The following is a 17,661-nucleotide window of genomic DNA, read 5'->3' as shown; positions in this document are numbered from 1 at the left end:
CTCGTACAATCTGCAAGGAGTCAAGCCCGCGAGTTTTGAGTACCCACGCACTCTTTCTTAGAGTAGTTTAAGAACATTCATTCAATGTTAGCAAGTCAGCAGACAAACGACACCATCAGCATGCGCTGCTATTGTAGTCTATCTGGTTTGATGCCATAACGGCACGAAGCTTCGACCCTCGCTTGTTTCCTCGGCCCTCCCTGGGTGACCTCATCGTAGCATTCTTCCAAAAGCTTTAACTCCGTGTTGTACTTCGCCAGTTTCTTTTCGTGCTCCATAAACCAGTCGGGTGTCTTGGTGATTGTCACGAAAGCGGTGCCGTCCTCCTCTGCAGCCTCCATCTCAGACGATGCCTCGACTTGCTCCTCCCGCATCCACTGAGCGGCGTAGTTTCTCGCATCTTGCAGGGTCTCAAATGTCTCGATACCTTTCGTCGTCATGGATTCCTCGGTGCCTTGGAGGAACGCTTCAACCTGAGCGTTATGTGGGAACTTTGCATTCGGCATCGCCCACGAGAACGGCTTCTTCAGCTCTTCAATCTGGCTCTTGAGCCACTCAACTCGAACTGCGATGACTGGCGCCACAACTTCGCACTTGTCGTCGCCTCTTTCAATGTAGCCAGCATTCTCCACGAAAGCTTCCATCACGGGACCAAGCTGACTCGGATCCATCGTCTTGAACTTAGTAGCCACCTTCTCAATCATTTGCTTGTCACCAGCTTGAATGAGCCACTTCCAGAGTAACGACACTATATTCGACTTCATGAGATGGTCCCAGGAAAGCTTCAGTGCTCTCTCGCTTGCGAGCTTCACGAGGGCCGTCGGAGCTGCCTCCTTTTCAAGTCCCAGCCCATCCACAATGTTCAAGAGCACCGCCATCGCTTTCCCATCATCTACGCCATCCAACCAGCGCGAAAGGATGGGGCCGATGTCGTCCCAAGCGAATTTGCGTACGATCGGGATCAGCGGAGCTGCGAGATTGAACCGATCCTTGTAAACGTTGATGAGGAAGAAATCAATCAGAGATAAGTCGCTCGCATCTACCACCAGCTCACTCAGCGTTCGGAAAAAGGTAGCGGACACTTCCTCCTGCTCCTTGTCCAACTCAACTTTGGCCAGCTCCCCGCAGTTTAGCAGCATCCACGGGCTTTTGAGATTGCAGACACTTGGCTGCAACCGTCAAGTTGCTTAACCGAAGAGCAGTCTTCACGCCTTGAGCTGCAGGCCAGGCTTTGATCGCATATCGAGAGTACTTGGTGTCCATGGTGCCCCCCTCGTTACCGAGGTAGCCAACCACAGAGCTGCTGCCCACAAACTTGCAAATGGTTCATGGCCGGGATTGAGGAAGTTCATACCAGAACTGGTGCTTCCACTGCCAATACTCTCACCCGTTGTAGAGTACCAACGAACGTTGTGCTCCCGACAACAGTCCTCCCAACCGCCAAGTTCGTAGCCATCTGGGCTATCGTACGCAATCTCGCAGGTTAGCAACAAAATGAAATACTGAAGCTGCTTGTGGCCTGGAACCGCGTCATTCGCTCCCTTCAGAGCGCTGAACCTCGCCGATCGATGCCTTTCAATGCTCCAACGCCAAGATCGCCAATAATTTTCTCAGTGTACTCGTGCTCTAGCAGCGGTAATGCCTATTACAGGTCATGAAGCGCTTTGGTCACGCGATTTGGTCACGTGACTTACACTAGTGTTGAATATGAGAAACCACTCAAGCACACTTTCAATCGATGAAGGATCACTTCTGGGACAGCCACACCCTCCACGATATCTAATTAGCTGTCCTGAAGCTGCTAACGCCGGGTTGAGCCAAAATTGGGGGCTTCTACACCGGCTATCGGCGAAGATAGCAGCTTCGAAGCGTCTGAAAATGAACCAGCATGCAGTACGACACGTCTAAAGCAGCCTAAAGCACTTTTGAGGCCTCACAAGGCGGGGCAGGCAGAGAACCAGATCCCAAGATGGCGTGACCAAAGGGCGTGACCAAATCGCTTCATGACCTATAATAGATTGTCCCCTAGCAGCAGCGCGAAAGATTCGTCCTCAGTGCCCATACCGGCAACAGCCTCAGCCAGCTCATCACTCATCAGCTTGTTAGAGCTCTTTTTCAGGTGAACCATCTTTGCTGGCAGGCAGAGCGAATAGACCACCACGAGTCGATATCCCTTGATCACTGTCTCCAATGAGTGCTCCGCGTCCGCGTAGTGCACACCATAATGGGGAAAGTAGCCAGCGCTACCATCAGCCTTGCCAAAGTCGTGGCGGTGCAGTGGCCTCCCGCCGCGATAGATGACCAGGTCTCCTCCTTCGTGCAGACTGGGTAACTGCACCACCAACGTGGCGATCATCCCGTCTTCTTTCTCAGTGTCTTGGTGCTTCACAAAGTGCCCTCCTTGTCCATAGATGAGCATTTTGTACAGCTGACAGCTTAGAGGAACGCCTTCGTACCCCAAACGTGGTGCAATGGTAGCGGTTATCTCCTCAATGCCGGTGTGCCACTGCCGGTTGTTGATTTCGACTTGGTCAGGCTCCAGTTGCCAGCTATTGCGTACATTCTTGTCCAGTTTTGTCTCAAACTTGTGTCCAAACGGAGATTTCTTGCTCTTGCCGATCAGGTTTGTAGCTTCTTCCTCAGTCAGTGGGACCGAGCCTGGCCCAACGTCTTTGACAACGAGACTGGGGACGATCGGCAACGTGTCGGCTCGACCTCCGAAAGAGTACTCGCCAGCCTGTCGATCCGCTCGAGCCAATAGTTTGCTGATTGTTTGACATTTTGCTCTATCCGGGGACTGGCACGACTTTGGACCTTCCTTCTCCACCGAACGGCCACTCCTGCTTCAGTGGACCAAGTTCACTATTCTCGTCGTCACTGAACGGGTAGTCGTACGCCATAGTCGTCGGCGACACTGAGCCCGTAATTGCACTCATGGTTTTTTAAAACGATTTAAAAATCGTTCACTACGGTGTCGCGAAGAATAGAAACTACGAATGCCAGTCTCCATCCATCAATCTATCCATTCACAAACAACCAATTCATCAACCAATTATTGATTCTCGTTTCCTCATGAATCACAAGCATCAAACACAAAGGCGGTAGCCATGTTCATGAGCAATTTAGCTTGTCAAGACAGCTCACACAACTGCAGACAGATCCGTGGCTGTACATCCTCTTCTCCTGATGTTCATGCAGGAAGATCTAGCTAAAGTTTAGAATTAACTTGTGTCCCTTTTGCTGTCTCCATCACGCTTCTGTGCTAGCCTTCCTGTTTGCTTTCTCACATTCGTCGAACAGGACGTCACAAAACGAAGCGGCATCCGAGACATCCTGCAACTTCCGAAAAACGTTGGTCCGTTTGATGTTTTCCAGCCTGTTCCAGCGTTCAAATAGCGACCGCTTGACGAACTCGGACGCCAACGAAAGCGTCTATATCGCCGGGTCTTCTGAGCTCGGAACGTAGTGACCGATACCGTGCTGCACCACCTTGGCCTCTGCTATGTTGAAAAGGCTTCCCATATTATCCTCATTTGGGAACTGGTCGATGAACCTCTCCATCTCTTTCTGCCGAGCTTTGGCAACATTCTCGTCCGTGGACAGACATTCACGAGCTACGCCACCAAAAATTCGGTAGCGCTGCTCGATCAGGTCCCCAATGCTTTCAGGGCCCTGAGTATCCGTCGTATCCGAATGAAAGTTGAGCACTTCAGCGGCAGTTTGGAGCTCGTCGAGATCCCACAATGGCATGAACAGCTTCGGACATGCTGGCCACTTCCGGAGAGTGTCAAACCACCTCTCACTTGGACTCGTGAAGCAGACCATTTGCGCAGCCCGTGGGATCTGATCGGGTGGGCCATCGCACAGGTACAGGAGCTTGTCCCCTGCTTCATCCACGGTTTCCAGGATGAGAGCATCCATTGCTGACTGGACATCCTTCACGACGGCCACTGCTTTGCCCTTTTTAAATACGACGACTTGGTCCTTGGTTGACGATCGTTCGGTTTTCGCGAACGAGGCAGTGATGATCGTGATGTCCTCGTTCTCGTAGCTGTAGCGCTCCAAGAAGTACGCGTAGAAGACAGACTTGCCGATCCCTGTGCCAAACACAAGCGGGTTTTAGCACAATCCATTGAGAACAATCGCTTGATTAAGACCCATAGGCCGCCTCACCTGGTGTCCCCGTGACCGTCACCACCTTAGCGTTCTCCACTTTGAGCAGGTAGACAACCAGAGCGTAATACTGAGCGTAGCACTTGCGTCTTGCGGACGTAGTAGCTTGTCTGCTTGCTGTCAAACTGCATGGGCAGCTTCTTGGGAAACTCCCTAGTCGTGGTCTCCACCCACCTGGGCGCAGCTCCGGCTTCCATTCTCTCAAGGTCTGGCGTTTCCACCCGCAGAAAATCGCAAGTGGGAGAATTCTCACCCATAGATACCGGTAGATGCAGACCGCAAGTGGGATAAAATGACTAGGGTGGCAAAATAAGAGGTGGTGAAAGAAAAAAACACACTTTGCTCCGTTTTTGAATAGGTTTTAAAACCATGAAAAACCCATAAGGGTGAGAACACCGCATTTCCTCCCTCCCTCCTTGACCGCGAGCATTTCCCAGCGGCGCTAGCGCCGAGGCAAGTGAGATAATGGAAGCCGGAGCTGCGCCCAGGTGGGTGGAGACCACGACTAGGGAGTTTCCCAAGAAGCTGCCCATGCAGTTTGACAGCAAGCAGACAAGCTACTACGTCCGCAAGACGCAAGTGCTACGCTCAGGGTTGTAAAAGTTGGTTTTTTGCTTAACCCCAGTGAGCCTGGCCGTAGGATAAAAGAAAGGATCAAAAGTTTAGCGCTTTTTACAGAAACGACTGCTGAAATACGAGTATCTGAAGCCACACACACAAAGCCTTTTCCTTCCTCTACAAGATACTAGTGTCCACTTGGTGTCTCTCATTGTCCATCATTGCGAAATTGCCGCATGAAAAGTGTCTCTAACAGCTTATCAAAAATCCAGATTTATCCGATCTGCTAGGATAAAAATCGCATTTAGACTTGAGCTGAGTATTAGTCTGAATACCTCTACAATTTTATGCTTCCATCGGTGGCTTTGTCAAATGCGACACGACCGATAAGATGGGAGACGCCTCCGATACAAACGCCAAGTCATTTTTATCCTACGGCGGCCTCGCTAGGATAAAACGGCCTGTGTGTGTGCCACATCAACAAAGGATTTGATCCTTTTTCGTAGGATAAATTTCACTGGGGTTAATGGAACAATGGAATATTGGGGCAACCCACCCACCCTACGCCAGCATATTTGGGTTTATCAGGTTTTATTTTTGCCTATAATGTAGAGTTACAGTGCAAATATTAGGACAAACAGTCCAATAGTTGGCCAAGGATAAATTATTTTATGATTTTGAGACCAAACGAGCCAATCAGAGGCCTATATTGTCGAATTTTATGAAAAATAGAAAACCCACCTACTTTCACCCAATCCCCCAGATAGATTCAATCACCCGCCCAACTTTGTCGAAAAAGGTGGGTTTTAAACCCCCCGCACTCGCGGGGGTTTTCGGGTCCTGGTTGCGACCAATATACTACTTGTTAAAGCTGTATACAACTTGTTAAGGAGATGCGTATTTGGTTTAAGTATTGCCTGCTACTAGTAATGGAGCATCTCAGTCGCGTTGCTCCGTTGAGTTGCTTCGGGGGTCGACACCCTGCAGTGGAGTCTCCACTTCAGGCCGACGTCCCCACCCTCTAATTGATCTTATCAATCACCATTACTATTTTTGTAGTGTAGTGAAGCAAACTTAGGGCTAAGGGCGTGTTCGCGACCGTTGCTATTTAGACTCTCAGTTTAACCCGTGCAGGTCATCAAACCAATAAGCAATTAGCAACACTGATGGAGCTGCACGATGAAGGCTTCATTATCAGCAAATAACGTTACTATCTATCGCGAGGTCAAGATAATCAACGGCAATTACACACCAGCAGCAAGAGAGCACTATTAATGATGCTGGACTATATCTCGCGAAACCCTAGATCACGGTTAACCGCAAGGGTGAGCTGCAGCACCAGCGGTTCAAGATCAATTAGTGGTAGCCGACAGCCCAAAGCAAAATACATGTAACAAGGGATAATTGTTGTTAAAGCTATAATATTCAGTTTCGATGTTCCAGCGTACTCAATACAGCATCTCGGCTCCCGATGACCGCCGTACTTCCTCTCTAGTGCTACATACCATATCACTTATACCATATCACTTACCGGTATTAATAACACAAATTAAAAATTGTTACACTATCGCAAGATTCTCTATTCTATCGGCAGCAAGTGGTTGCGAGGAGCACAGCCAAAGCAAACCCGCGCGGGGTGCCCGTGAAGCATGTCCGCGTAGGAGGGCCCAGCAACCAGCAGGGAAGTGAACGAACCCGTCGTTGCGGCTTGGAGCTCGTTCCGTAGTGTGGGGTGCGGGCCCCCAAGGTATAAGGAGACTACCTGCGTCACTGCCAGGAGCTATCTGTAGGCTACAGGCTGTAGCTTCACAGAGTATTGGACATGGTGAGCTTTGCGTAGCACGTATCCATGCAGGCAAGTTGAAGTGCACTCTCTTTTAGCAATTCTACCCTTCCCAGCACTAACTCACTCGTAGTAATGGATGCAAGCGCTAACTTGGCGCTCTAAATCAGAGTGAAGCCGAGGACTTGGTGGCGTTTTTTTTGCGCTCGGTGCGATCTAAAGTGTAGCAATTTATCTAAACCCGCGATTCGCTTCCCGATGCCTGTTTGATTAGCGTTTATCGTCGAGGCTAAATCGTGTCCCCACACTTTAATGGCATTGGCCCCTTCTCAGAAGGGGTCACTCCAGTTTTTACGCAGTTAAGCGTGTCTATGGATCAAGAGAGGGCTGTTCAACCGAGGTTTTTTGCGCAATTTTTGGCCCCGGGGAAGTGATTCTAGATGTAAACCCTAACCGTTCATGTCTCAGATTAAGAGAGGTAAGTAAAGAGAGGTAAGAAATACAGTAAAGAGGAGTGATAGATGATTATAAGTGGGGACTTCGTCCCCAATAAGTACGATGTACTTTATTGTAGTTGCACTGCCATGCACATACATGTTGTCAAATCCACCTACGGTGGCCCTTGCCCAGCCGACAGGGGGTATATCCTACGTCATGACTAGGCCTTTTTATTGGGACCGCGCAAAACACAGACAAAATCTCCAGACTATGTAAAATGCAATCATTGATTGCAAACCTAAACGTGTAAAAACTTAGCTGCGCTTCCTACAGCAAACGAAAATGCCCTTTCCTACTCCTCAGCCTCTTCCTCCTGCTCGGCCTCCTCGTTCTCCTGCTCCGCCTGCTTGGCCTCATCCTCATACTCTGGCACCTCCTCACTGCCTGCGTCTTGAACGCGACTGCCGCGGCGTTTCTTTCCAAGTGCGCGCATTTGAATGTCCCGACCGACGCGAGGGGGTGGCCGCTCCTCTCCGTTCTTCCACATATCGTGCCAAATTTGGTGGCATGTCAGCCGATTGCCGGGGTAGTGTTCGGGGCAGATGCGGTCACAAAGGTATACACTAACCATACGCACAAATAACCACAGTCAGCAACAATTCACTAGCCACGTGCCCACAAGACTTACCGTCTATTGCCCTCACTGCATGTTTCGCAATAGAAGCGTGTTGCTGGGCGCTCACCCACTTTTTTCTTGCGAATTGAGCAGACCTTGCATTGGTGCCGCGGCCGCTTGCGCACACCCTCGCGGGTCTGCACCCACTCTGGAAACTCAACAAGCTTGTGACGGCTTGGGTCTTGTCCCCTGGGGTTTGATGGCGGAGGCTGAGGACTCTATACATCAGCATTCGTAAGTGTTAGACACATATACATCATGTACAACATGTCTGATATAGCACATGTAGTATATACCTCATCGACCAAATCAGCATTCGTGACTTGTAGGAGCTGCGCCTGAAGTTCCTGGAAGAATTCAGCATGGTCTGGAGCTGGCTCGCCTCGCTGCTTCTTGTACTCTCGATAGACGATAAATGCATTGACCATCGCCATGTCCACAAGTCCCAGAAAGACAGTCTTGTAGAACGTTCGACAGCGCACCGATTGCTGCAGCGCTACTCGCTGCAGCCGCAATTGATCGTGAATGTCGACCCCACCCATCCAACGATGGTAGCCACGCATCGCAGACGGACAGGGAATGATGAGTCGTTCGCCACCAGGAATATGTCTCCCTACAGAATACCAGTGTTAGCATAAAGACTGAGTACAATTGAATAGCAACCAAAACTTACCACAGCTCTCAGTCGTAGTGCTGCTTCCTGTCGACAACAAATACACTGGGAGGCGGTCCCACCAGAGTATGGCCTGGAGTTGTGGGCAGCACTTTGCGACCGCGACAACGGCAGATCCACGCGCCACGTCTGCCGGTCGTGAGGCGTCCTTCGTAACCAGCGCTGGCAGAAAGCCCTTCTTGTTCGTCTGAATAGTGCCGATTGAGTACACATTGTGAGACAGCAACTGCAGCGCGAGCTGCACGGACGTGTAAACGCGATCCGTCACTACGGCATAGTAGACGCCAGTTTTTGGAGGAGGTAACACTTTGTGTAAATTCCGCAAGACCGCTGCAGGACCGGAGTTGGGGTCCGCCGAAAACTCTGTTGGAGATGCTCCGCCAAGTTCGTCTGCGTGTTGATCGGTCCCGCAATACACTTCAAGTCTAACATGTTGTATATACAACGCAATGACAGCACGACGTATAATACAACATGTGAGACTTAGTGGGAAAAAAATGCGCTCCCCGTATTGGAGAGCGCTCACAACGTACCGAAGACAATAGGCGGTGTCCGCGCAACACGTCATGAAGACCTTGGTGCCCCACTTGTGGGGTTTGTCCTTCATAAACTGCCGGGTGGCGTTGTAGCGGCTACGAGATGGAATCATGGCCTCGTCGAAAGCCAACACGGGCGGTACGTTGTAGCCGCGCGCAAACGTTTCTTGTAAAGCGTCCACGACTGAGCGGACCTTCCACGCCCGGTCCGTTTCCGCTTTTGCGTCCGTGTTGTCTGTGAAGTGGAGATTTTGCATAATCCGCCCAAAACGCGCCTTGGACATGTAGCGACCGAAGGTGCCTTTTGGTACAGCACCAACACCTTCTTTGGCCCAGTGATCAGCAAAACGGTGCTTGTGAGGGCATAGCATCCTCGCTATAAGCAGTCCAATACAGTGGAGCACGTCCTTGGCTTTGATTTTCTTGTGTTGCTTCGTTTCAGCTAGTAGCACCGAGTCTCTTGTCACATCGGCGTCCTGCGCTCCCTTCTTTTCGTACATCCGGTCGACACGCTCGTTCAAATGCTGATCGTAGTAGCGGTTGCTCTCGGATGCAATTTCAGCCAGAGCCTTCGAGGCATGAAGAAGAAGAATAACTCCAACGGGGATTCGGCCTTGTCCAGCACCTCATCGGTCGGGCCATAGTCACCAGAATACAACATGGGATACGTGTGGCGCGGCGCCTTTCCCAAATCCCGCGAGTAGAAACTTTCCCGGACTTCAATGTCTCATCTTCGGCCCAGAGTATTTTTTACGATCGCTGATTGGTTCGGACGGGTGTGCCAAAATGTTGGTACAATCTCAAGGTCTGCAGAATCCCGGAGTCTCGAGGTCTGGTCTACAAAACAAGAGCATGTTTTCGGGTACCCGGCACCCCTGAAAAGGACATTGCTGCGGTTAAGTTGATCCCGTTCCCAGAAGCACATGGGAATGCGTGCGATCCTTCCCTGAATCCTGGAATAAGGTGGAGTTCGGCACGAGTTATCGACCGGTATTCGGGGTGCTTTCCGGATTGCCCAAGATATTATCAAGATTGCCACTCTATGGAGCCTGCTATCCCGGACTTGCTTCCCACAAAACTCGAGAAGGCCTTCAACCAAGGTTCCTCCCAGACCCAGACTCAAGAATCACGGGAATCCCAAGACTCTCGCGATGATCTCATATCATCTCAAGATCTGAGGTTTACCCACGACGGCGACCCTTCAAGCTTCGATAAAAATCAGGACCAACACTCTGGAGAAAGATCCAGTAGTCAACCCAGCGACCAGGCGTCGCTGGAAAGATCGTCTTTGCATGTAGCCTTTAACCAAAACAGAGTTCGTTTTTCCCTCAAGTGCCGAAGTCGTGTTGGGCCGAAGCCCTGAGAGCGTTCTCCACCAAAAATTCAAAGTTCTTTAGGTAAGGGATCCATTGCGAAAGCCTGGGCGTGAACTTATCTATTCCATATTTCTGCACATACGCCGTGTTGGCTTGGTGTGTTATATATTGCGGGAGTAAGCGTATAGTGAGGCTCCTGAGAGCGATTTGTATCGGTATTAGGCTGTATAAGTCGATATTTGATTGAATTGCTGTTCTCCTCTTAGAGGAGTGGTGCGCGTCCACAAGACTGTCCAAGTATCTTGGGTTTGGACCCGAAGACTTGGAGATTTGGCCTTAGTCCTGGGCCTAGAGAAAGAAGAGAGGACAAGAAGTATCTGTGTGATTGTATATTGTGTTTAACTCTGTATATTTGGATTGAAGTGTTTGTTGGCGTTGACTGGTGTAGATTCTTGAGTCGCGGGGTTGATACTAATCGCCGATCAAAGAACCAACCGCAAGGGGATACACAAGCGTGCGCCTGACCAGCGGTGTGCTGATATTTCTCAAGCAGCTCACTGCGTGGACGATCCTAGCTCTCTAGCTCGTGGTCGTCTGCCTATCGAGTCACATTCTCGAGACTTGCTTTTGCTCTACCGATCGCAAAAGGCACTCGCGCCTCGTCACATACGACTCATCTCGGACAGGTTGAGTCGACGGGTCTAGAGGTATATACATCATAGGCAACGTCAGAACATGTTGTATATCATACATGGGTACAATCAACATACGTACCAAACTCCCAGCCGTCCGCCCTCATCTTTTCGAGCGCTTCCATATCCTGTGCAAGTACGCCCATTTCTTCCTTCATCAATTCATCCCAATTCGCGGTAGTCGTGTCCCAGTCGCGTGTCAATGTCGCCTTGGCAGCTCTGAGGCTAACTCGCGTCTCTCTCGGGCTCTTTGACGCGCGAGCAGAGCTACACCATCGAAAGCGTCATCGCTATCGGATAATGCAGCCTCCGTCGCGGATTCGACCGTCTCTGCTTTCGCAGACTCGCGAAGCTCAAGTTCGGCCTCCAACTCGGCGACCAGGTCCGTGTCAAAGTACCAATCTTCGGAATTAGCTCCATCACCGTCGAGGTCGGAATCGAACCCTCCACCTGAAGCTTCATCGGCCCCTCTTCAGCTTGGCTCGCTGCATTTGCTGTCGCCGAATCCGTAGAGTCCATACTAAGCGTCCTGCAAACATAATACATACCACGTCAATACAGCATTAGTTACAACAGAACATGTAGTATATACACCGTCTCCTCCTCGCATACCTTGACACTTGGCGTGCTGGCGTTGACTGCAACGACTCATCCACTGGAGATGCTGGGCCCGTCGGGGACGTACTGCCATGCGCGGATTCACACGGGTATGCACTACCAAACAAAACATATTAGACATCATGAGTTGAAACCAAACATGTTGTATAGACCCCGTAGGAAACGTACCCTGAGTTCTCCTGCAAGCTCTCGTCATCAGCCTCGTCGTCAACATTCTGCACGTGTGGACTGGTCTTCTTCAGCTTATTGGTCTTCTTCTGCTTCTTGGATGCAGCGGAGCTTGTGAGCGGCTTCCGCTTGCCTGGCGTAGACTCACTGGGCGAAGCACTACCAAACAAAACATATTAGACATCATAAGCGGAAACCAAACATGTTGTATAGACACTGTCGCTCACGTGCCCTGAGGAAGCCGTCTGCTTTCTCGACGCATCCTCCGCCCTCTTCTTCTTCAAGTCAGCTAAGGCTCGTTGACGCGCGTCGTGTCCTTCGCGCTCTTCCTGTGCAATGCGATCCCTCTGCTTCTTCTTTTCAGCAGAACGCTGAAGAGCAGCGGCTTCAGCACGAGCCACCGCCCTAGCTTCTTTCGCCTTCTTCTCCTCTCGGGCGATCTCAGCCATCCGCTTCTTCGTCATCTTGTCCTTCCCCTTTGCAGGGGCCTTCTTCGCTGGCTTCGCCTTCTTTGCTTGCGCTGTCTTCTCCGCGGCTTCGTCAGCCAGTGTGGCAGCCATGCGGTCAATGAGCATCTGGATGTACACGGTACCCAAAAGGCCAAGTGGTCATGCGACGACAAGTATATGTGTCTATTTCCCAGGGATCTGAAGTGCTTGCTTCCAGACCAGTTGCTGACAGAAACGACGCTAGACTACTTTGTTCATCGATACATGAAGCCAGCACCTGGTGTATTGTGCTTCGGTGGGACCGATCTTTATAGATCCATTGAGTTTGCATGCAGATCGAAAAAGTCGGCGATATGTGGAGAATTTGACTGGGCCGCCTATCCCTATGTCATTTTAATTGTCTCTGGTGTCAAACACTACAGTATTCTCGTCGTGGAAAATGCCATGCGAAATGGACCAACTGGAATGTTTCACGTCAACAGTCTGAAAGGTGCTTGTGACTCGTCTGACGACGTCTCCTATTGGCACCGTCTGCTGCCACAGTCTAGGGTATCCATGTAAGCTCCGAACGGTCATCGTATGAAGAATGGCCGTGCTTGCGTGTGTGTACGTGTGTGTACGTGTGCAGGACAGATTGAGTGCGTGTGTGTGTATGTGTCCGTCTGTGCGCGGTAGGGAGGTCCTTCATCAAGAGTAGGCTACACTACTCGATACCTCGCTATGCTGTGTGAGCATTGCGGTGGTTCCCGAGCGAAACAATGTGGGATTCATATCGCCTTTAAGGTGCGCGGTCTCACAGCCTGGAAGGTCAAACCGTCAACTGCTTGGCTTGACTTGTAGGAATGATAGCCAGACTGTCCACGCACCAAGTACTGGTACTCGTGGCTGGGTCCAGGTTTGGTCTGTGCGTTGCTGCCCTCGCGCGGGCAAAGCGCGGGATCGAGCAGGACACAAGACCAGATACAGGAGAAGGCTGAGAGCGCGGCGGAAACGGATAAAGCTTCGTGGGAAGGAAGGAAGCCCGTGCAAAAGTAGCCGTCCATAAACGACAAATAGTGACGCAGCACGAATACTGACGCAGCGAGTCGAGGCGAAACGCACAGGCTCCAGGAAACGGACTAGACTTGTCAGCGGTGGGATTTGAACCCACGAGTGCGAACACAGTAGAACTTGAGTCTACCCCCTTAGACCGCCCGGGCACACTGACGATAAAAATTACACTAACACCACAAAACAACACCCACCCAGGAACACAAAACAACAGTAAACGGCTGGTACATGGCATTGCGACGGTTAGCTGCGGATCTGGCGGTGAATGATCCGGATGTCCACGCCGCTAAGTACTCCTGGATCGAAGGCACAGTCGCCGTAGACGTCTCCTGTAGCTCCAAAATGGCGTTGCCGATTTTCTCCATGTAGTGCAGCACGTACAGCCCACAGTCGACGCAGTTAGACTGCTGCGGTTTGGTATCGAACACACGAGCGGTATACGTGCCCTGGGGTGTTAGATCCGGGTACTCGTGTCTTTCTTTAGCAAGGTGCCATCTCATCATGTTGAACACATACGCAGTCATGAGCACCTTTCAGACTGTTGACGTGAAACATTCCAGTTGGTCCATTTCGCATGGCATTTTCCACGACGAGAATACTGTAGTGTTTGACACCAGAGACAATTAAAATGACATAGGGATAGGCGGCCGAGTCAAATTCTCCACATATCGCCGACTTTTTCGATCTGCATGCAAACTCAATGGATCTATAAAGATCGGTCCCACCGAAGCACAATACACCAGGTGCTGGCTTCATGTATCGATGAACAAAGTAGTCTAGCGTCGTTTCTGTCAGCAACTGGTCTGGAAGCAAGCACTTCAGATCCCTGGGAAATAGACACATATACTTGTCGTCGCATGACCACTCCAACACCACTTGGCCTTTTGGGTACCGCTTCCTGAAGAAAATCTGCTTCTTTGGGCAAGCGGGTGCCTTCTTTCATGAGTATCGATCTCGAATAGACTATCATCCGAATCACTCGCACAACCACTGCTAGCAGCACTCTCATCACTGCTAACATTTCCAGTGCCACCAAACAAAAAATCATCATGACCGGAAAGCTCGTTCACGTTGTGTGCCGCACCTGCACCTTTCCTACGAGCGATTGGCACTTCACCAGGGACGCTTTCATCAACGCTGTGATCCCCGTTCTCGTCATTGTCATCTACTCGGGCATTTTGCGCGGCATTACCACCACTTCTTGCTGCACGAATTCGGTCTTTTCTCCCATGACCGCCCTTGTTAGCGCCGCTGTCCGATTTATCTCGATCGCCGTCCGTGTTAGCGCCTCTTATGTCCAATTTAGGGGCTCCTTTGTCTGATTTTGATCCATCACAGCCCGAATTAGCTCCGTCGCTGACCGAGTTAGCTCCGTCGCCGTCACCACCGCTCGAATTAACTCCACCACTTTCCGCATTACCTCCACCGCCGTCCGAATTAGCTCCATCGCCGTCACCTCCGTCCAAATTAGCTCCACCATCGCCCGAATTAGCTCCGTTGCCGTCCAAATTAGCTCCGTCGCCGTCCGAATTAGCTCCATCGCCGCCAGAATGGGTTTTAACTCCGCCAGGTACTTCGCCATCTTGGGAATCCAACTGTTTGGAGTAGTGCTTGATAAAGCGATCAACCCATGATTTCTGGCCACTGAGTTCCGGAAAATCTCTCATGAAATCATCAATGTTCTGGCAGTAAAACAGCATATCCCCAAAACGGCACTTGCCTTCCTCGCGCAAGCTAACGAAGTAATCAACAACTCGGTCTTCGTACGGTTTTAGCTTGCGACGCGGACCGGGGCCATTTCCTTTCTTCCGCTTCCGCTTAGAGCCCTCAATGCTGTCCAAACGGTGCCAATAAAGCTTTTTCCATCCGCGCAGCGTCGGCTCCTTCACTTTAAGCCGTCGTGATGCCTCGTGGATGTCCCGTGACGGGTTGTCTCTCCACTCCTTCAGTAGCTCAATCTTCTCTTGCTCCGTCCGATTGACGCACTTGCGTTTGCTCATCTTGAGCCCGCTTTTCAAGCCAGACGCAAAGTGAGCTCGTAAAGGAGATCGCTAGGGGGCGGTCTCTGTGCCACACATTTTGAGAATCAGGTTGGCTCAGAATCTGACTCAGATGCAAATCCCATATTAACTCGCACAGATAATGTAAAACTGGCCGTGTTTCATATTATCTCGCGCGAGATAATGCGAATCTACTCGAATTTCATTTTAACTCGTGTTTCATATTAACTCGCGCGAGATAATGTGAAACTGCCTGGGTTTCGTATGAACTCGCGAAACTGCGCGTAACTTAAGGCTTTAGGGTGCACTATTGACAACCAAACACAAGTCAAGCAATATGGAGATGAATCCTGTAGTTTGCCCGTAGTATTCACACCTATTCAAGTCGACATCGGCGTCTTCGGATGCGTTCTGATTAGCCCCGGATGGCAAGGATCTGATTTAGATGACTCGGGGCGGGGTCGCGAATATTTCCGGCGTTGACACGAGCATAGTACGCTTTGATCTTCGAGTCCAGTTTGCCAGCACGATGAAGCTCACGGAGGACCTTCAAAACGGACGAACCCTGCTTCCGAGTCACTCCATGATCTTCAAAGCACTGATACAAGTTCGTCTGCGCTTCTTGGCCGATACGCATCACGGCGTCCGAGTAGGTCTCAGAGGTTGGGTCCAACGCGAACCCAGTTGGAAGAAACAGCTTCATGTAGTTCGTGATTTGCTTGTATATGGACTTCTTTTGTCGTGATTCGCACACTTCCCAGAGCTTGGAGGTCTTAGCGTACCACTCGAACCAGATTGCTTGTGGAGATTTTGGAGAGGCCTTTGAGCCGCATGAATTTGCTTTCGCTGTGCTTTGTTCCGGGTATACATCTTTCGGGACCGCGCTTGTGTCAGTTGAGGGATCCTTGCCGCGCTGGTCACCACATTCGACAGTCGCAAGCCGCACCTCCATTTCACTGAGCCGCTTCGTCAGCTCTTGGTTCATCGAAACCAACTCGCCAATAACACAGTTTTGGTGGTTGATTAACCGTTCCTCCTTCGAGAACTCAGGAGCATTATCCGCCACTGTACTCTGGGATTTCAGGGTAACCGCCTGCTGAAGTTCCGAGCTCCACGCCAAAACTTGAGCCTTAGAAATACCAAGTGCCAACAGACACTGACGCATTCTAGTGACGTAGGGGCACATTGGATATCGATCCAAAATTTCTGGAAACCGCTGGATTAGGGCGGCGACAAGGACATCAGCCACTCTGTCATTCAGGCGCTTTTCAGGGTCTTGAGTATTCAGGCTCGTTTGGAAGAGTAGAGCAGCGAGGGACAGAGCTTGACTCTTTGTAGCCGAATCAAACCACGACAGCATCGGGACAGGTGGTTTCTGGCATGAGTCCCACCCACTCAACACCCTGGAAACCTTTTGGTCTTCGCTCGTCGTGTTAAAGACATAGGAAAATGCCTTATTCGTGGCCGTCATGTTCCACGATCCCCGATCAAAAATCCACTGCGCACAAAGTGACGGATCACTGTTGGCATGCTGAGCGCCGCCTCGCCTAAAGGAGTGTGAGGAAAGGTTGGGCGTTGGCTTAGCTCTTGCCTGTGCTTTCGATGCAGCCTTGACGACGCGGTTCACGTATCCGTGAATCTTCAAGCTGTTTTTTGTTTCCGGTTCTCATCACCGCGAGAGTCATCACATGCATCGCTAAGCGAGCAGCAAGCCAGAGCCTCTACTAGCGGTACGTCGTCTGGAGCAGCCAACTTCTCGGCGCTACCATCAAACAACTGAGGATGCTCCAAGACTTGAGACGATGGGAAATCTTGCATCACGAGTGTCATCGCTACAGCGTGCAGAGGGCAGGTAATAAAGCTGTCCTTCTCGGGGAATATGGAGAGAACTTGCTCTTCAGAGGTCATCACACGTATCAGCCGGACGAAAATGACGCCGTCGGCGATGACGGACAGGCTACTCTTAGCCACAAAACCGAGGTCTGAAGCCCTCCCAAACGTGTACCACATCAGCGCAAGCAGTGCAGCGTCCTGGTAGTCCTTAGAACTTGCAGCGTCATAATAGATTCCATCCATATGGGAGGTACGCTGCTGTGTCGGTACATCTTTCGCAGCGCCAACAGGGAAAGAAAAGGGCCGGAGCAAACAAGCGTGGAGGTGTGATTTGGTAGAGTGGTGGGCTGTGTCGTGTGAGTACGTAAATTGGTATGGTGTAGAGCAAGCTTGTGGGAGAGCCTGTGTCGCGCTGGAGGGGGTCAGCGTGGTGGCAGTGGTGCGGCGTGCGTGCGAGGGTGTTCGTTCTGTGTAGTAGTAGTGTTGTTTTGTGTTCCTGGGTGGGTGTTGTTTTGTGGTGTTAGTGTAATTTTTATCGTCAGTGTGCCCGGGCGGTCTAAGGGGGTAGACTCAAGTTCTACTGTGTTCGCACTCGTGGGTTCAAATCCCACCGCTGACAAGTCTAGTCCGTTTCCTGGAGCCTGTGCGTTTCGCCTCGACTCGCTGCGTCAGTATTCGTGCTGCGTCACTATTTGTCG

General features: G+C 50.9%; 8 protein-coding genes and 2 non-coding genes across 10 annotated transcripts; 1 reads left to right on the top strand and 9 right to left on the bottom strand.

Moving 5' to 3' along the window:
• Window positions 1-128: 128 nt before the first annotated feature.
• On the bottom strand, window positions 129-2,900 carry PHYSODRAFT_253572 (hypothetical protein; the record flags this gene model as incomplete). Its single annotated transcript, XM_009522942.1, has 3 exons — window positions 129-1,147; window positions 2,065-2,765; window positions 2,815-2,900. 3 exons carry the CDS (start codon window positions 2,898-2,900, stop codon window positions 129-131), a joined length of 1,806 nt encoding a protein of 601 aa, XP_009521237.1.
• Window positions 2,901-3,210: 310 nt separating this feature from the next.
• On the bottom strand, window positions 3,211-4,370 carry PHYSODRAFT_345055 (hypothetical protein; the record flags this gene model as incomplete). The annotated part of the gene is made up of 3 exons (XM_009522941.1): window positions 3,211-4,097; window positions 4,174-4,243; window positions 4,272-4,370. The coding sequence occupies 3 exons, from the start codon at window positions 4,368-4,370 to the stop codon at window positions 3,433-3,435; spliced, it is 834 nt and encodes a 277-aa protein (XP_009521236.1). The 3' UTR covers window positions 3,211-3,432.
• Window positions 4,371-7,304: 2,934 nt separating this feature from the next.
• Window positions 7,305-8,062, bottom strand: PHYSODRAFT_486694 (hypothetical protein; the record flags this gene model as incomplete). Its single annotated transcript, XM_009522940.1, has 3 exons — window positions 7,305-7,575; window positions 7,641-7,844; window positions 7,893-8,062. 3 exons carry the CDS (start codon window positions 8,060-8,062, stop codon window positions 7,305-7,307), a joined length of 645 nt encoding a protein of 214 aa, XP_009521235.1.
• Window positions 8,063-8,299: 237 nt separating this feature from the next.
• On the bottom strand, window positions 8,300-8,728 carry PHYSODRAFT_417590 (hypothetical protein; the record flags this gene model as incomplete). The annotated part of the gene is made up of 1 exon (XM_009522939.1): window positions 8,300-8,728. A coding segment is annotated over one exon (429 nt), but the record flags the coding sequence as incomplete, so codon positions are not given.
• Window positions 8,729-11,044: 2,316 nt separating this feature from the next.
• PHYSODRAFT_297407 (hypothetical protein) lies at window positions 11,045-12,206 on the bottom strand (the record flags this gene model as incomplete). The annotated part of the gene is made up of 5 exons (XM_009522938.1): window positions 11,045-11,247; window positions 11,289-11,374; window positions 11,458-11,559; window positions 11,632-11,774; window positions 11,859-12,206. 5 exons carry the CDS (start codon window positions 12,204-12,206, stop codon window positions 11,045-11,047), a joined length of 882 nt encoding a protein of 293 aa, XP_009521233.1.
• Window positions 12,207-13,205: 999 nt separating this feature from the next.
• On the bottom strand, window positions 13,206-13,287 carry PHYSODRAFT_t448. Its single transcript has one exon. It is a non-coding gene; the product is annotated as a tRNA-Leu (tRNA).
• Window positions 13,288-13,351: 64 nt separating this feature from the next.
• On the bottom strand, window positions 13,352-13,775 carry PHYSODRAFT_413713 (hypothetical protein; the record flags this gene model as incomplete). Its single annotated transcript, XM_009522937.1, has 2 exons — window positions 13,352-13,576; window positions 13,647-13,775. Coding segments are annotated over 2 exons (354 nt in total), but the record flags the coding sequence as incomplete, so codon positions are not given.
• A 1,848-nt stretch (window positions 13,776-15,623) lies between these two features.
• PHYSODRAFT_399496 (hypothetical protein) lies at window positions 15,624-15,926 on the bottom strand (the record flags this gene model as incomplete). The annotated part of the gene is made up of 1 exon (XM_009522936.1): window positions 15,624-15,926. A coding segment is annotated over one exon (303 nt), but the record flags the coding sequence as incomplete, so codon positions are not given.
• A 297-nt stretch (window positions 15,927-16,223) lies between these two features.
• On the bottom strand, window positions 16,224-17,206 carry PHYSODRAFT_414132 (hypothetical protein; the record flags this gene model as incomplete). Its single annotated transcript, XM_009522935.1, has 3 exons — window positions 16,224-16,739; window positions 16,856-17,023; window positions 17,066-17,206. Coding segments are annotated over 3 exons (825 nt in total), but the record flags the coding sequence as incomplete, so codon positions are not given.
• Window positions 17,207-17,500: 294 nt separating this feature from the next.
• On the top strand, window positions 17,501-17,582 carry PHYSODRAFT_t457. Its single transcript has one exon. It is a non-coding gene; the product is annotated as a tRNA-Leu (tRNA).
• The last annotated feature ends 79 nt before the right edge of the window (window positions 17,583-17,661 follow it).

Source organism: Phytophthora sojae (assembly GCF_000149755.1).
Source record: "Phytophthora sojae unplaced genomic scaffold PHYSOscaffold_2, whole genome shotgun sequence".
Lineage (NCBI taxonomy): Eukaryota > Oomycota > Peronosporomycetes > Peronosporales > Peronosporaceae > Phytophthora > Phytophthora sojae.
This window is presented reverse-complemented; position numbering and strand designations above follow the sequence as displayed.